The sequence below is a fragment of the Nipponia nippon genome, unplaced genomic scaffold, assembly GCF_047370975.1.
Source record: "Nipponia nippon isolate SJK-2023a ecotype South Korea unplaced genomic scaffold, ASM4737097v1 scaffold_4, whole genome shotgun sequence".
Classification (NCBI taxonomy): domain Eukaryota; kingdom Metazoa; phylum Chordata; class Aves; order Pelecaniformes; family Threskiornithidae; genus Nipponia; species Nipponia nippon.
The window spans coordinates 30,205,179-30,222,562 of NW_028262358.1; the positions used below are offsets into that span (position 1 = coordinate 30,205,179).

At 39.2% G+C, this 17,384-nt stretch overlaps 1 protein-coding gene across 1 annotated transcript in view; it reads left to right on the forward strand.

Annotated features, from left to right (window-relative positions):
- Nucleotides 1-17,384, forward strand: part of PRKCE (protein kinase C epsilon) — a 299,488-nt gene that overhangs the window by 232,519 nt on the left and 49,585 nt on the right. Inside the window, exon 11 of the mRNA XM_009473002.2 lies at nt 12,793-12,947. Coding sequence (XP_009471277.1) covers nt 12,793-12,947 — 155 coding nt within the window. The remainder of the gene's footprint in view (nt 1-12,792; nt 12,948-17,384) is intronic.

Below are 17,384 nucleotides of genomic sequence, written 5' to 3' on the forward strand. Positions count from 1 at the left end.
CATCTCACAAAATGTCCTATAGGAGTCAGTGGCCTGGTCTAATGAACAGAAGTTAGAAAATCAAGTCCTAAAACAAGGCCAGAGAATGTTTTATTGTGCTCTGACTTGTGTAAAATTGTTGAATGCAAAATACTGTGTGCTGCTAGGTGCGTCAGTGAATAATCTTAATTTTTTTTTCCTTAGTGCAAAATGGTTGAGTTGGTTAAGGAAGTATGAAGAACATGCAAAGGAGCGCTCTGATGGGAACGTTAATTATGAATGACTTATTGATGAGTGTAAGGGAGATGCTAGCCAGCTAGAGACTGGAAAATCATCAGCTCCAAAGAATAAGAAGCTTGTACTGAGAAATTAGTAAAAGCCCTCTAATGTTCATACTTTGTTTACTGAGTTTCATTTGGTGACTCTTCTTCAGAAAAAAAATTAGCTGTGGAGGAAAGTGCCAATCTTTTCACCCTTTTTTGCTTAGGCAAAAATAACAATTTAAAAGCAGTAAAGAATATCTCGTAGCAAATGTTTCTGTAACACACAGAGCATCATAAATGGAATATCTAGGCAGTACATATAGAAGCTGGTCCTGCTGCAGCACAGTCTTCCAAAACTGATTCCCACATTACAGGGAAAGAGGTTTGAAAGCTTTTGGAGAGCTCTGGTTTACTTCTTTCTTAATAAATGCACTAATGTTCATGTTAAGCTCCTATTAACTAAGTTAATTTACAATACAACATATTGAATGTTTGAATAACTTTTTGTACCCTTCTGCATTGCCTTCTTTCCTTCTACAGTGTCTACTACTCTGTTCATGGGCAAGTACAATTCTGAGCTGGAAGAAGGGGCATGTTTTTCCAGCGCCGAATTCTGTAATGCAAAACAACTCTCCTTTCGCAGGCTGGTACAATGGCAAAAGTTCGTTGTTGCATGGGGAGAGAGGAAAGCTCTATACATCTGTGCTTTCTTTTCTTACAAAAATTTGAGCTTTTTGGTGATTTTTCTAAGTGAAATTCTAATTCTGAAAATGTAAACAGTTAGTGAAATTTAAATATAAAATATGCTCATGTATTTCTGCTGTAGTACCCATTTTTTGGTTCAATATGCCTGGTCCTGATATATGTGACTGGAAATGATATCTCAACAGACTTCTTTGTCTGGGTAGCTTTTATACAAGTAACTCATTGGTAAAGACATTGTAGTTTCCTCCTGGATCACGATTGACAGTTTCATAGATCTGAGAAGACAACTTCTGCCTCTTGGTCCATTGATTGCATCCTTAGAAACAAAAAGTACTGTTGCAATATATCATAACTGTGATATGAAGACTTGCCCACTCAGCTAATTACTTCTGGTTGTTTTTTTCAGCAATAATGGATAGTTTCTCAGAAAATGGTTGCTGGATGAGTATTTTGTCCCATCATTTTCATTAATCTTCCTTAACTGGGTTCCTTTTCCTTCTGATACCACTGCTGCCGGACCAACTGGCTGCATTCCCCAGTGTTCTCTATTATTTGTGTAGCATCTGATGCATTTCCCTGTGTGCTCAAAGACATAAACTAGATCCCCAGACAGCATAAGAAAACAGGAATTTTAAAGACAAGAAAGGTTCCAGATCCAGGCTAGGGGCTGAGGAGACACCTAGGACATGTGCCATCTCTGTCTAAGCTCCTTGGTAGAATATAAACAGGTTAAAAGTTGTTCTTAGAAGTTCTGAAGTGCCTTCAAAAACTATATAGTTAATTCTAATTGCAAGACTGTTTGTATTTTTCCTACAAGAATCAGAACAAAGGAATATTAACAACTGCCTGCACATTGTAACATTTTCTGCATAATGACATTTTGCAGACTTGATATAATTTTCTGCTGTGTGCATCAGGCCACTAAATGAGAGGTCTTTAAAATTATCTCACCAGAACAGTTCTTTTTTCCAAACAACACCAAAAGAAGATGAGATCAAAGAATTTCATAAAAGGCACTTTTCACAGCTTATCTGTCATCAAATGAAGGTATTAGGGAAATGGTCTGAGAAGCTTTTCCTACTTGATACCCCTTTTGAAGTGACTAGAACTACAAAACATGCCCTTTCTGCAGAGGATTTCAGTTGTGTTTCTCCCTTGTACGACAGGAAGGGCACAAAGAGCGTATTACACCAGTTGGCACACTTCTGGGGTCCCTGCTCTCAGGGCTTGCTTGGGCTTTCAGGGAGCAGGCAGGGATAAGGGTTGCCATCCCAGGGAGCTGCAGTCCTCCCCTGAGCTCACCGTGGAGCTCATGGCTACCAACATGGCAGCCTGGGGCAGAGACTGAAAGATTTCATAGAATTGTTAAGGTTGGAAAAGACCGTTAAGATCATCAAGTTCAACCGTTAACCTATCACTGCCAAGCCCACCACTAAACCATGTCCTCAAGCACCACGTCTACCCTTCTTTTAAATACCTCCAGGGATGGAGACTCAACCACTTCCCTGGGCAGCCTGTTCCAGTGCCTGACTACCCTTTCGGTGAAGAAGTTTTTCCCAATATCCAACCTAAACTTCCCCTGGCGCAGCTTGAGGCCATTTCCTCTCGTTCTATCACTCATTACTAGGGAGAAGAGACCGACCGCCACCTCGCTACAACCTCCTTTCAGGTAGTTGTAGAGAGCAATAAGGTCTCCCCTCAGCCTCCTCTTCTCCAGACTGAACAACCCCAGTTCCCTCAGCCTCTCCTCATAAGACTTGTGCTCCAGACCCTTCACCAATTTCGTTGCCCTTCTCTGGACACGCTCCAGCACCTCGATGTCCTTCTTGGAGTGAGGGGCCCAAAACTGAACACGGTACTCGAGGTGTGGCCTCACCAGTGCCGAGTACAGGGGCACTATCACCTCCCTAGTCCTGCTGGCCACGCTGTTTCTGATACAAGCCAGGATGCCATTGGCCCTCTTGGCCACCCGAGCACACTGCTGGCTCATGTTCAGGCAGCTGTCAGCCAACACCCCCAGGTTCTTTTCAGCCTGGCAGCTCTCCAGCCACTCCTCCCCCAGCCTGTAGCGTTGCATGGGGTTGTTGTGACCCAAGTGCAGGACCCAGCACTTAGCCTTGTTGAATCTCATACAGTTGGCCACGGCCCATCGGTCCAGCCTGTCCAGGTCCCTCTGTAGGGCCTTCCTGCCCTCCAGCAGATTGACACTTCCACCCAACTTAGTGTCATGCATCAACTCCCAGAAACATTTGCATCAACTCCCAGAAAAATCCGGTGACAAGAGAACACATATCTCTCCAGGATGATTTGGGGTTAAAGATTTTCCCAAAGTTGGAAGTCTCTTTGTTTCAGTTCATTTCTAAGGTTAGATGGTAGGGGATCAAGCTGATGAAATGGCAATGCATATAATTTGTTCTGCATCTTCATTGCATGCCCTCGACTAACAAATTCCATATATTACAGCATTGAAAATTTAATCCTGACCTAAACCCTATCTGAGCTAAAGAGGGTCTCACTACTAAGCCCTGTAGATACTGTGTCAGAACATTAGATATTATATTACAGGTGTCACAGAAAACATTCACAGAAGGGGTAATATCCATTAGTGACTGAGAACAAAAAACAAAATTGTAATTCTTTTTTAAAGTGTGAAGAAACTAAAAGAAAGAAAAAGTTTGCACTCCCGTGATAATATTTTAGGGTCTCAATATGAAACTTTTGTCTATTCAAGAAACTCAAGTAGAGCTAGAATTTTACGTCATATTCTTAGTGAGTAAAATGACAGCTCTATGGAGAGCAGGCTGACAACTCTCCGCCTGCTGTTTCTGTGCTACATTGAATTAGTCTAAACTTCATCTTTTTTAAAAACAGGATTAATGAAATTTTGAACCATATTTTCTTTTTACTTGCCCTAGTATGAGCTTGATACACCAACTAATCCGATGCATGCTAAATTTGGTCCAGATAGTAATCTGACAGAATTCATTATCTGAAAAAACAGTAGGAAGACTGTTTTAAAACATCGGGTATTTGTAAATTACATAAGAAAAAGCTCTGTGTGAGGGAAATAACCTTCATCTGTTACTCTGATGTATGTGATTGTTAGTTGCAGATTCTAGGATATAGGTTTTATTCATATCCATACTTTATCATATTCCAAAATGTATGGTACAGATGAAGACCTGTACATTTCACAAGTGGTGTTAAAGTCAGTGGATTTTCCTGGCCACAGTAATGTGGGACTAGATTCTTTGAATAACTGAAATAATCAACTAAACTTTTCTAGAAGTATTACTGCCAAGGGGATAACCAAATGGCACATTTTTTCACTCTCTACGAATTTGGGACAGGCTGGCTTCTCTTCATTTTGGGTGGTTTTAGAGTATTGTTGGATCTGCCTTTGGAAAAATCATTAAACAAGACTTCCTTCTTTAATGCCAGTCTAGGTAAAAACTAATCATCCCTTGACATTTTTTGAAAAGAATAGGTGATGTCCATGAAGTCCTGGCTAATGTTTCCTGCTTTGAATTGTAAGTTGTAATTTTCATAGTTCTGTGACCTACTGCTGGCACATAGTAAGTCCCCCACCCCCAGCCAGCCAGTTTATCTCAATGTGCATACACTAGCCATATTTTCCTTGTTGAACAGTACTATGGGATGCGTTAGGGGCATGAAAAACACGTTAAAAACTCCGTTCTGTTCCAGTATCAATTGATATTTCACAGGGAGGCAACATAACTCTCCCATGACAACAGTGACATACCAGGCCTGCTTTATGAAGATTAGAGATTTTAGGCAAACATCTTGCTGAAAACCCCTTTTCCAGCGACTCACGTTATAGATGAGTAAATGCTACAATGCAGGTTTTTACAGTAGTACAGCATGAAGGTTTTGAGAACCTCTGTACTGATTCCGAAAGCAGTGTTTAGACAACAATTGTATTCGCTTTGTAGCTTTTTCTGGCCCTTCGCATGGTATGGTATGATAGGGTAGAGAGGGTTTTTTGAGAATTATTTCAGTGAGTCAAGGAGGGCCAGCTATTCTTGGAGCCATTGTCAAGACTTTAAAATTGTTTTTATGCCACAGGCTCTGAATTGGCATAATGTCTGGGGTTTCTATGAACAGAATAGAAATATTTTGTGGTCGGTTTTGTAAAATCAAGAAAAATCAATAACCAATTCTTTGCATGAGAAACAAAGGTGGAAAGCACTGAAGTGTTTCTCTGAAGGTAGTATATAACTTGCAGCACAGCTAGGAATTGATATTTTGAGTAAGGTGAGCACAAGAAGTAATGCAAGTGATTTGCAGCAGTGAAAAGAGTTCCAAGAGGTATTTTCTATAAGTACTGAAATAGACTGCCAGTGGAGGTCAAGGAATGCTTATCAGTGGTGATTTTTAAGAGCTGATCAGATTAATTTCAGGAACTGATGCAATTTTCTGGCCTGCAAGGCAGAATATGTTCAAGGAATACTATTCGCTAGTGGCTTCTGCTGCTGACGAGGGGACTGAGAAGGGAACAGAGCATTTCTGGCACAGCAGGACACCCCGCTGCAATGGAGTGCAGACAAACCCACTTGCCCTCTGGCAAACCAGACTAGCAGAGACTTCTGCTTCTAGGTCTTTGTGGGCGAAATGGAGTCCACTCAGCAGGGCTGTTCAGGTTCGCGGTTAGATTGCTGGCTCACAGTGCCCAGAGACTGCCTTGCAGCATTGAAAAGGTTCGTTCCCCTTGGCTTAGGTACAGCTGATCCTGCCTGTCAGCTGTGGGATAAGCTAGATGACCTTGCAAGACTTCTTTATCCAGTTTTGTGTGGTTCTGTGACTCTCTACGGTCTGTGTCTTAACTTTGAGGTCATTCTTTCCTCCGATGACAGGATTCGAAATTGAATACTGGGCAAAGTTGAATAAAACTGAGCAATAAGTTCCTAGCTATAATAGTATTCACCAACTTGAGAAGTGAAATTTGAAGTGTCTGGTTGAAAAAAAAAAAATCCTTTAATACAAAATCTGAATGTGTGCATTTTCTAAGTGGAAGATACATATATCACATGTGAAGTTTAAGATATCAGTTTCTATGTACAGGGCATTTGTTTGAAGAAATGTGGGATTCATAGAAATCGTTCCCTTCTTATTTGGAACTCCATGAAAGCACTGGTACAAAACAGGAAAAACAACACAATTAGCCCTGAGTATAAACACTGAAATCAGAGGCAGATAACGTGTCGTAGTGTCCTGTTGAAGATTGTTACTGTAAACTTCAAAAAGGAATCAAATGAACAGGAAAGACCTTTTTGTTGTGTTCTTGAGGGTTGTACCTGTTTTTTCTCTTGGTTTTATATTTGTCCCTCCTAATGCTGGGGTTGTGGAAGATGAATCTGCCATCCTGGTTACCCTTCTGCTCAGGGTGTTGAAGGTTTGCGTATAGTTCTGTGTACAGTGTGCCTGTGCAATTTCCATCAGAAGCAGGAAATGTTTATTCAAGTTCTGAGGGGTGGGACAGTTGCTGTAGTTTTAGGTAATTTTAAACAAACTGTTTGAGCATCCTGTTTAAATAGAGTTAAGTAATCACGGTTTTGTACTAGCTGGAAAAGAATTCCGTACATGCATGTTATGAATAAAATATCATCTTACAGAGCATACCAAGGTTGCGATATATCTGACTTCTTGTGCAATAAAAGTTATATCTTTTACTTTTGTTTTGCAACAAGTTTAGTGGCTAAACATATTCCATTATGTAGCAATACTCTACTAGAATATGAACTATTTTGTATTTAAATTTACCTGTATTTAATATACGTATTAATTTCCTTGATACTTTCAGTAGCCTCTGGAGAAATCTAATTCCAATTTCTTTCTGAAATTGGGAGGAAAAAAGTGTATTCACACCGAGAACTTACTTTAGGGAACTAATGACAATTGGGAAGAATTTATTCGCAGCCAATTGTATGAAAACATAAATGAAGGAAAAAAAATCGTAGTTGGAGCAGACTGGTAAGATTTATCAATTATTAATTTTACTTGAGGAGTCCATGTTTGATGCCTTTCCTGAATTCTCTCATTTTAAGTGTTGTAAGGGTTAAACTGAGAGACAAAAAGCAGTAGTGAAAAGATTTGTTCTCAGGCTTGTAGCATGGATGCACGTCTCAGATTTGAAACTGGGAGACAGATTGCATGATTGATTTTTGTTTTGTAATATTTCAGTAATGAGACTGTGCTGAACTGCATCTTGGGTCCCCCAGCTGGCAGGACTCATTTGAAAGAAAAAAAAAAAAGTTTGTACTCTTCAGATTGCAGTGATAATTGTACTTGGCTTTATGTCAATCAATGGATTGTCTTTAAGCTGCAATCTAATGTTAATGAGATTTTAACTGGAAAGCAAACAAAGGACAGACAGGTTAATGACTGATAACAATTTAAAAAAAATCTTTTAAGGGCTACACAATAATTAATGTAAACAATACATCAAAGTCTTTCCATGTCTAAGTTTTCTTACAGGGTTTACGTAGAAGCTTGTTCCTCAACAATGGTATTATTCTACATCTAAACAACTGATAGACTATATAGTGTCATCTGTTAAATCAAAACTGATTGGCAAGATTATCTGGTCTTACTAGTAGGAAGGTCTTGGTCATTAATCACACCTCCACAAAAAGGATTGAGTCTGTTATGCCCTGAGAGTTTATTACTATTGACGTTTCTGGAAATCACTCCCCTTTTCCTAATTAAAAACTGATACATTATTCCAAAAGAAACAGAAGGTAGAAGCTCTATCCAATGGAACTCATAACATCTAAAAACAAGCTAATATAAACTGGTGGGGAGTGCACATCATATATAGGCTGATGTTAATAAAACATGTATAAATAAAACTAAAAATCAGAGTGGTTTTGAAGAAGGAAGGTTATGGTAGTAATCAGAATAGAGAGTAAATGATTAGTTAGAAGGATTTACTGTAGAGCTAAAGGATGACTATTTTGAATGTCAAGGAGGATGAAAAATGAAATTATGGCACAATTAAAGGAGTGGAAAGAGACAGAAGATGAAACAAGATTTCTAGTGTAGGTGACAAGTGTGCTTCTCCAGATAGTGATAGGGACAGAGACTAGAAGAGAGGTTGCTTTTAGAGTCCAGTTTTGAAAATGTAAAGCATGCAGGAGAGTATCCCAATTAAGAAAATCAAGAGGTGAGACTGGAATAACAGAGATGTTAATCATAGAATCATAGAATAGTTCGGGTTGGAAGGGACTTTTAAAGGTCATCTGGTCCAACACCCTGTTAAGACAGGGAGTTACACGTTCTAGTATAGTAGTGAAAGCCATAGTCAGAAAATGCTATGGAAATACGGAGTGAAGTTGAACTTTTTTTGTCTTCACTTCCAGCCTGTTTACTCCATATCTGCTTTGCTTTTAAAATCTCTTACCCATGCTCTCTGCTCTGTTTTTCTGTCCATTTATTATTTTAAGTATTCTCATTCAACCATAGCTTTTGAGAAATTCAGAGAAAAGCAGGTACGATTAAGGGCTAAAATAAACCCTGTGAAAGAATCTAACTACTTCAGAAAACATATTGGCTTACTTTGCAGTACTTTTTTTGCTTTATAGATGCCAAGAGAGGATTAATCTATCATGTCTTTGTTAGTGATTTTGCCTTTTATTTCAGTTTATGTAATTAAAGAGTTCCCAGGGCTGCTTTACGTTTATTTTGTTCATCAAAACATACTTCTCAAATGTTATGAAAACGTAGTGCAAAAATAATGCAGTCCAAACCCATTCGCTTCTCTCTTGGAAGGCGATCAATGGTTAAGTCATACCTTGTATGTCATTTTTAACTGAGTAAACACTGTGTGGTCCCTTAATAATGCATAACTCTATAGGGCATTCACTTTATAGTCTCCCACTTCAATATTTGGTATCCTGGTGATATATGTAGCAAGATGCATATAATCAGGCATGATACAGTTGTTTCACAATTACTGTTTGAGGATGCGGCCCCTTCTGCATTGACGTCACAGAGGTCTCATTGGGTCACTCTGTGTGTGTGCATGCGTTATGACAGAAAGGAAATATCTAGAGTGTTAGGAATCTGTATTGTGATCATTAACTTTTGATGAAAGACTGGGAAAAAATAATAAAAAAAAAGAAGTAGCAAAAATCAAGATAGTGTCTCTGTTGTTGCTGAAGTTATGGAAATCAGGAGAAGAATGGACTTACCAATCTCAGCTCATTATTCATAAAATAATGTCTCTTTTCTTGCATCCTCTTTTCATGTAAATTTGAGTCCGAGCTGATCATGCCATTGTCCTGAGCAAAAAAGACGATCAGAGAGGGGTTTCAAGAAAGTAGTTTTCATAGGGACTCAGTATATTTCATCAAAAAGGATGGTACCTTCTAATGTTGAAACTCTGGCCTGCTGCGCATGTGCATGTTGTGTATCTTATTGTTTACCCCATGTTAGTGGGTGAGAATTAGTATTTTTCTTCTCTCAAAATCAAACCCTTTCCCAGTCTCACTGTAAACAGAAAACAGAACTTTCAAACTACTTTTTTTCTGTGAATCCTCACTAGGAAGCTGAAACGTGCACCCAGCAAAGCTGGAAAAGTAACTTGAAATATTGGCGTATAGCAGAAAAATGCAACAGCAGAGCAATTTCAGTCACTGAGCTGTTAATTCTGGTTTTAGTAGGTATTGTTTTGAAGAGGTGGTCAACTAAGCTGCAGAATCTGCCAGAAATACCCCTTCATGTTGAGAATGGGATGTGCATAATAAGGAAGATGTGTAAGAGGATAGGACAGTTAGCACTCTACAGCTCTGGGAATAGAGCTGCTGCTAAAGCTTTTGTTCAGGCTGTCTAGTGACAAGATACTCTACTAAATAATCCAGGTTAAATTTTTGCTTGGCTAAACTGGAAAGGTCCTACAAAGGACTGAACCGAAATAAAAGAACTTGAAGTATTAACTAAACACAATTTCTGATATTTAGAATCAGCAATTAGGCATTTGGTGAAGGTCACAAAAAACATTGGTTCCGTTTGGATCAAACATAAAGTATTTCATATAAAAATGATACAATATATATCCTGACATGTTAGGAAACGGCCCAGATTTATACAATTGTGTAAACCAGCTTTGCTTTTTTTTTTTTTTTTTTTTTTTTTTTCTGCACCATCCCTAGCAGTTGGAAGAGTGGTGGCATCCCCGTTGGGAGCAGCAGCTCCCAGCTTAGTGGCAAGTTGAGGATGACCGTTTGGGAGTCACAGCTGTAAGACACAGCACAACCACTTTGCATCAGCATCGTTTGTTTTATATTTGTGATAGAGGTGTAGCAAAACGGCAGCAGTGTTGAGAGTGAGTATGGCTGCTCGGGGAATGTGAATTGCAGCTTCCTTTTCCTGGTTGTGCCCACTCACATCCAGACTGTTGACTCTGGAAAGGTTAAAATAGCAGTGTAAGAAGGTTCAATTTCAGCAAGTGTTAGAAGTTACTTTAGCCAAATGTTAGTCAGATGCTCCCCAGCCTGCAGTGCAAATGGGTTTTGTACTTGAAACACTGAACTATATCCATGTGAGATAACCTAAGGCGTTGTGTCGCAAGGGGACACGTGGACCAAAACTGCTCTTCAAAGATACTGTCTGTAGTGCAGTGATGAGGAGCCTAACGAAGGACAATGCCTGTATCTTCGTCTTGGGGATGTTGTATCCTCTTATGCTACATTGCAGTACCAATATAGCTATGCTTTTGATTGATTTTATCACAAAACTCACTGCACTTGGTATTATCCTTAAGCTCTAGCTTCTGAAATCATAAGACCACCTGAGAGCAATCAGATTTTCTTTTAAAAGTAAGGCTGTAATTCTCATTGATTCCAGAGAGAAATCAGGGAGACAGCACAAGGACCTATATTTTTGCTTAAAACAAGCAAAGGTGATATTTCAAGCCTACAATAATGTTGAGAGATCTGCACTATGATTTTGAATGTTTCTTATCAGCAGTATTAAGCATTGCAAAAAGAATAAAGGCATGGCTCTAAAGTCATGCTCTTTTGGGTGTATGATACAGCCGGAAGCTTTGATGCTATTCTTTAGTAGGTTTTTCCTTACTAGGGAATGGTAAGAAAAATGCTGGAAAATGTACCAAAGTTGTTAGCAATGTTTTACCAAGAATGCCAGTCCACCCGGATCCTGAATTTGATCCAGTCTGGCAGTTTCTGTCTTCCCCAGATACAGCGGGAAAGGCACAAGGTTTTTTTCTGCATCCTCTTTCTGTAATCAGCAAAAAGTCAGCCAAACATTTGTAGCCTCCTCCAGGAAACATCCCTGATAAGTATAACATTTAGGCACTTAATGAGCAGGATTAATGCACACACTTAAGTTTAAGGATATTTTTAAGTGCTATGCTTTGAATCTGAGCTGTAGAGTAGATGATTAAAGACAAACAGCAAACATTTATGAATTTCTGGACTCATATATATAAACTATGTAATCTGCAGGCTTGGATTCACTTGCAAGAGGTTAATTAACTTCCATCTTCTGTTGGTTTTGCTCGTCCAAAGCAATGCCGCATCTCATCTCCTTTTCTTCAACCCAGCACACCAGACACCATGAGGCAGAGCCACACTGCAGTGTGACGTGAAAGTTGGAGAGGGGCTCCCTTCGATGAAGTCCCTTGCTTACACAGCTGTGTATCGTGTGACTGGAGAACGAAATGTGAGCTAATGCAGAGCGAGGAGTGTATGCTCAGATCCATTTTCCACGTCACATGAGGACTACCTCCACCTCTGTATAAACTCATGTGCATATAGATGTAGATATTTTACAGTAAGGAAATAAAGAAGTGGAAGTAGGCTTATAAACCAAGGGTCAATGGGCAAAGAGTTGATGATTATTTAGGCTGTTAGTACAGATTAGGGAAAACTGAAAATTTATAAGAAACATTTACAAAAAATAGGATCTAATTATATCAAGTGGATGTGTGTCATTTCCTTGCTTATGCCTTCACCTGCATTGTCAGTTTAGATCATAAATGTTTCAAGATGCCAAGCACACATTTAGTTTACTGGTGTTCTCCGCTCTGACTGTTTCACTGAGCACTTAACTTTTGGATTTTTTTTCTGAAACACACCAAAATGGGGTGATCACCTGAGAATCTCAGTTGCTGTTCTCGAGTAAAGTTAATTTCTAGTTCTCTATCATGGAATAAGGCTTGAAAACTTGAAGTGATAAGCATCAGAAGAAAATAAAAAGAATTTGATATGTATTCTAATAATGTAATTATATTTCATTGTCTTAGAAGAGTTTGAGGCAATTCGAGAAGTTATATGTAAGTGTTTGAGATTGGCAGCACTCGTTTCTATAGCTTAACAATTCTAATTCATTTTTACATAATTTGGGAAAGATACTTTGCAGACAAAGGAGCTGGTAAGAGACAGGAGAAGAAATAAGGAGCCTGAAATTTGCCCAGCAGCCCATCAGTAGTTGACAGAATTGACTTCATCTCTTCATTGTTATGGCTAAATTTTAAAAGAAACGGCATCGTTTAAGTATCTCCGTTATTATATAAAATTGATTATAATCCCATATGTATTTGTTGATGTGTGGAGATTTGTCTGTGTGTTGCTTATTACTACGTTTTGATTCTATTCCCTTTTTCTCCTTTCTCACTTTGAGACTCTTGTCTCGTTTTCTTTAGGTTTGGAGACTTTTGGTTGTCAGCTTTTCCTTTTTCAGAATTGTAGTGTTTGTTTCTTTCATTTCTTGACGTAAATGCTGCAGTCGCCTAAAGTGTAGCTTCAAGCAGTCCTTTGTGTGACTAAAAGAAATTAGCTAAATAGCACTGTTTAATTAATTTCAGGACCGCCTCTTTTTCGTCATGGAATATGTAAATGGAGGAGACCTAATGTTTCAAATCCAGCGCTCACGCAAATTTGACGAACCTCGATCCCGCTTTTATGCAGCAGAGGTCACATCAGCACTCATGTTTCTTCACCAACATGGCGTCATCTACAGGTACTTTTTTTTTTTTTTATCAAAAATAAAGTATTCTTGAGGCTTGGGGCTGGTTTTGGCTGAAATCCTCCGTCTCTTAGCAACCAGATTTAGATTAGTTGTTTGTTCCAATTTGCTTACATAGAACTTTTTTTGGCTGTTTATCATTGAGAATGTTAACATTTGAATAGCCTCTGCAGCAGTCGCCAGCTGTGTGTGCCAGTTTTGTATTATAGTCCAAATAAAGCGGTTTTGAAAAAGCTTGGCACAGTGCGACCCAGAGGTGACCTTTCTGCAGATCGGCGCAATCTCTTCATTTTCCTCTCTGTGCCATAGATTTCCTCTCGGTTTCTAACTCCCTGCCACTTCCTGAGTTTGTTTGTCCTAGTTGTCTCCACTCTGATACAATCGGGATGGTCGTTTGGGATGCTTTACTTATGCCCCTTCCTCTCGACTCTTTGGGTGAAGGCTTAGTCACCAGCAGGAAGTGGCTCTTTGCAGACAGTTTTGGTTTGCCTGCAAGTGCCCGCATCTAGCGGAACTGCCGCCCCCCCAGTCTCTAATCGTCAACACCCATGCACACACACCAAAAAACGGCATGTTGTTGGGCTGTGTTGAAGAACGCATTTATGGATAGGCTTTTATAATTAAAAGTAAGGAATCGCTTTGAAAATTATCACCCTGATGTCAATGTGTTTATTAAGTCCTTTATCTTGTCATTTCACCCTTCCTCTCTCTTTTTATTTGTTTTTTAGCAGCCTGTCATTGCATGCGATACATTCGGGCTTTCACAAGCAGAGTGCTTTATAGGTTTTGTGACACAGGTCTGTCCTGCCTACTAAAAACTCTGAGTTCTGTGGATCTGACTGAGTTTTGATGTTCTCTTGATACTCTCACAGTCTATCAGGTTATCAGTTTTGATTTGGGGTAGTCAGCTCAGGGACAGGCGGTCTCAGGTTTCTTGAGCAGAAACATCAAGATGAGGATGTGGAATTTGTCACATCCCTGGATTCATATTAAGGCTGCTCTTAAGAGTACTACAAATTGAAAGAAGTCAATTTTGAATGGTTAGTTACCAGGACTGAGTAGTAACTTCCAACAGAGTCCATTGGCTTTCCCATCGACTGAGATTCAAGGGGAAACTTCTCAGAGAAGTCTCCTTTCCAGGGATGTCACAAACAGCAGGACATTGCATTTCTCAGGAAAATAAATCTCTGTGAAAGTGGTCTTTCATTCAAAAATCCAGTTTTCTTTAGAAAACTTATTTGCTAGCTGCAGCTCTTAATCTCCATTTTTTATTAACACTGGTGTGATGTTTGCATACTGGGTTGGAATTTAGGCCCTACCACTTTGTTAGGCTTGTTTTCAAGTGCTGAAGATCCAACACATTTCTTACCTTTGCTGCCCATATAATGTTTCCAATTCTTGTCTGCATTTATTTTCAAAGCTATGTATTTGTACATTTAGATACTAGAACATGGCAACTTCAGAATTTCCTAAGTATCTATCATAAGGGAAACAGGCAAGATTGGTGCTTTAAAAAGTGAAGGATTTTGAGGATTTGTTTCCACAAAAAGACTTGAGCTAATTTCCACTTCCTGAAGGCTGGAATTTAGACATTTTGTAATTAGCAGTCAGTTTAGTGATTTCTGTGAACCAGCAAGAAAGAATTGGTAAAATTACCTTCCTGCTTCTTTATGTGAGTGTGCATTCATTCTCCCTGCTCCCATCCTTCGACACACATCCCCTTCTCTCTCCTCTCTTTCTCTTTTCTCCCTCTTTTCCCTTGTCTTATATGTAGCTTCTGCTGTGTGTTGGCTCCTAGCTGCATTGAATCGCTTCGTGTGCCTGCATTCTTTCTATGACTTTTTATCATAGTCAAAATGCTTCGATCCCAAGAGAAATGTCATTCTGATGAGACAATGCTTTGTAATTTAAACTTTGCAAGATACTCTCAACTTATGATTCAGAAACTATGCTGACATGTCTTTGGCATGCTACAGTAAAACGCTAAAATTGTAAATGGCGTGTTATATCGGGTGTATTATCAGAAGAGGCAAAAGAAGAGAAATAACATGAGTTGTAGGATGAAAGCAGAAACTAAAAAAAGCAACAGGAAGAACATTAGGAACAGATTTAGTTGTATTCTGCTTTGACACAGGCTTTTGGATGTGGACGTAATTATGTCTATAAGAATAAATCGTTTTCCCAACTGGGGGATACGAGGAGCTTCAACAATTCATAAAATGTGTATCGCAGTTACTCTATAAAATACAAGTAGAAGGAAGAAGTTAGAGATTATCTTAAAGGAATTAATCGTAAGAAAATGTCACAATTCATTCATAGTGTGCCAGGCCCTGGGAGAATGCGTTTGTTGATGTCAAGTGCATGTTAGAGTAGTCGTCTTGTACAGTACAGTTTCAGCCTGATTATTCCGTACCTCACTGCATCATTTATTACAATGTTAAAAATGCATTGGGATCAAGTCACTCCTTTACATCTCCGAAGCTCTTATTAGCTGGCAAACAAGGAAAGGAAAGGGGGAAAAAAAAGAAAAGAAAAAAAGAAAAGAAAACCTATGCTCCTGAATAACTACCAGTCATAACTACCTAACATGCCTTCAGATATTTTAATAAAGAATACTTGTGTTCTGTGTAATTATATCTCTAGAAAAAACATTGCGGTGTGAAATTAATGGTTATTCTCCAAAGTGGGAAATGCTGCTTGTGTGGGCAATACTTCAAGGAAAGTGGGGAATATATAAATACACTAAGATGTTTGATGGAAATGCAGGTTTCAAAATAGCTGCTATACCTTCTGATCTTTTTTCAGCCATGTATGTGGAAGTATTTGTTTGGAGCTAAACATAGTTGTATTTTTGGAAGTAAATAACTAGCTTTAGCTCATGCTTTGGCTTGTTGGTTAGATTTTTAGAAAGTGCTATGATAATACTAAATGATCATCTTTTATAATAACTAGTTTATCCTCATTTCCCCTGGAGTTCAAAGAGAAAGCTAGCTCCCTGTTTGGCAATAGAAATTATTCTGTAAGTTCACATCTTTGCAACTGGCCCAGCAGTTGTTCCCAGACTTGTCCAATTATCTGTGTGCTCACTGGAATTACGTACCTTCCTTTTGTTTATGAGGTTTATGTTGGAAATAAAGATGAACCTCACAATTTTTATAAAGGTGCTGCTGTTACTAAATGCATCTTGTATGGCAGATAAACCTTAGGATAATTTCCAGTGTGGCATTTTTAAGGGTATAATGTTACTGTTGTTGTGTCAAAAACACTTCAACAACTTATTAAAAATATTTGCATTATCCCTGCCACCTTCCCTCTCATCTGGCATTCAGCTATTCAGGCACATGTCAAGCTGGGGCCTGATAATACAAGTAGAGTCAATCAGACACTGGAGAAGTTTCAATCGCAGTTTCTGGCAGTGGTTCTTGTTTGTGTTATGCAATTGCACCACTTTGAAAAAATGTATCCAAGCTTCAGGAGTTAAGGGCTAGACTATGAATCTCATTTTGCCTGTGGGCTGAACTGGACTTTGAACTCGGTGATGAAAGGTTGTGGACTATGTTCACTGTCACCTGTCCCTGGAGTCCGGTATATTTAAAGTCAGTCATCATCAGCTTAACATATATTCTCATATAGGGAAGATGCAACAAACTGGGTGTTAAGAAACTGCCAGTTCAGTACTCCCCTCTTGTACTGACTTTCAACATTCCCGCGCACTTTCCGCAGACATACGTAGATGTTATGTGTTCTTGTTTCACCTGCAGTTGTTGGGCTGCAGACAGGAGTGCCCGGGTGGGTGTCTCTGGCTCTCGTTGTAGGAGTTCAGGTGAGGTGACAAGTGACCCACTGTGGCCTGAAATACATGCAAAGAACTGTTGTCTCCCCAAGCAAGGACATCAGCACTAGAATGGGGTACCACTTCATTAACATAAATTAATGTTAATTTAACTGGTGTCCCCAGTTCATATTTGATTTAGGGAATAACTGTGTGAGCTACAAATGTTGTTTCAGTGAAGACCTGAAGGGCCAGTAGCATGTTGCATGATCTCTGGCATGCTCAAGACCATTCAAGTGATTAAACGGGGAGCGCTCTCTGAAATACAAAAGAAGGAAACTGAATGTACACAGTTTCAGTTCACCTGAGAGGATGAAAAATATCTTAACTGGGAATTTAGTGTCACCTGCTTTGGGTTAACTCATTCTTTTGGTTTCAAATATAAGGTCTGTGAGATGTTGCCTTCAAATCGTACAGCACCTGGTCACAGGGGAGTCCTCATTCGTGACTATGGGCTATCATGTTCCTCAGCAATATGAAGTAATAATCCAGCCTGTAACTCGCTGCAGCTTTCTGAGGCTCTCTGCACTCTGTAATTAGTATGTTGGTCGTGATGAAGGATTTATTAACACTGAATTGAGGAGAATGCGAATATAAAT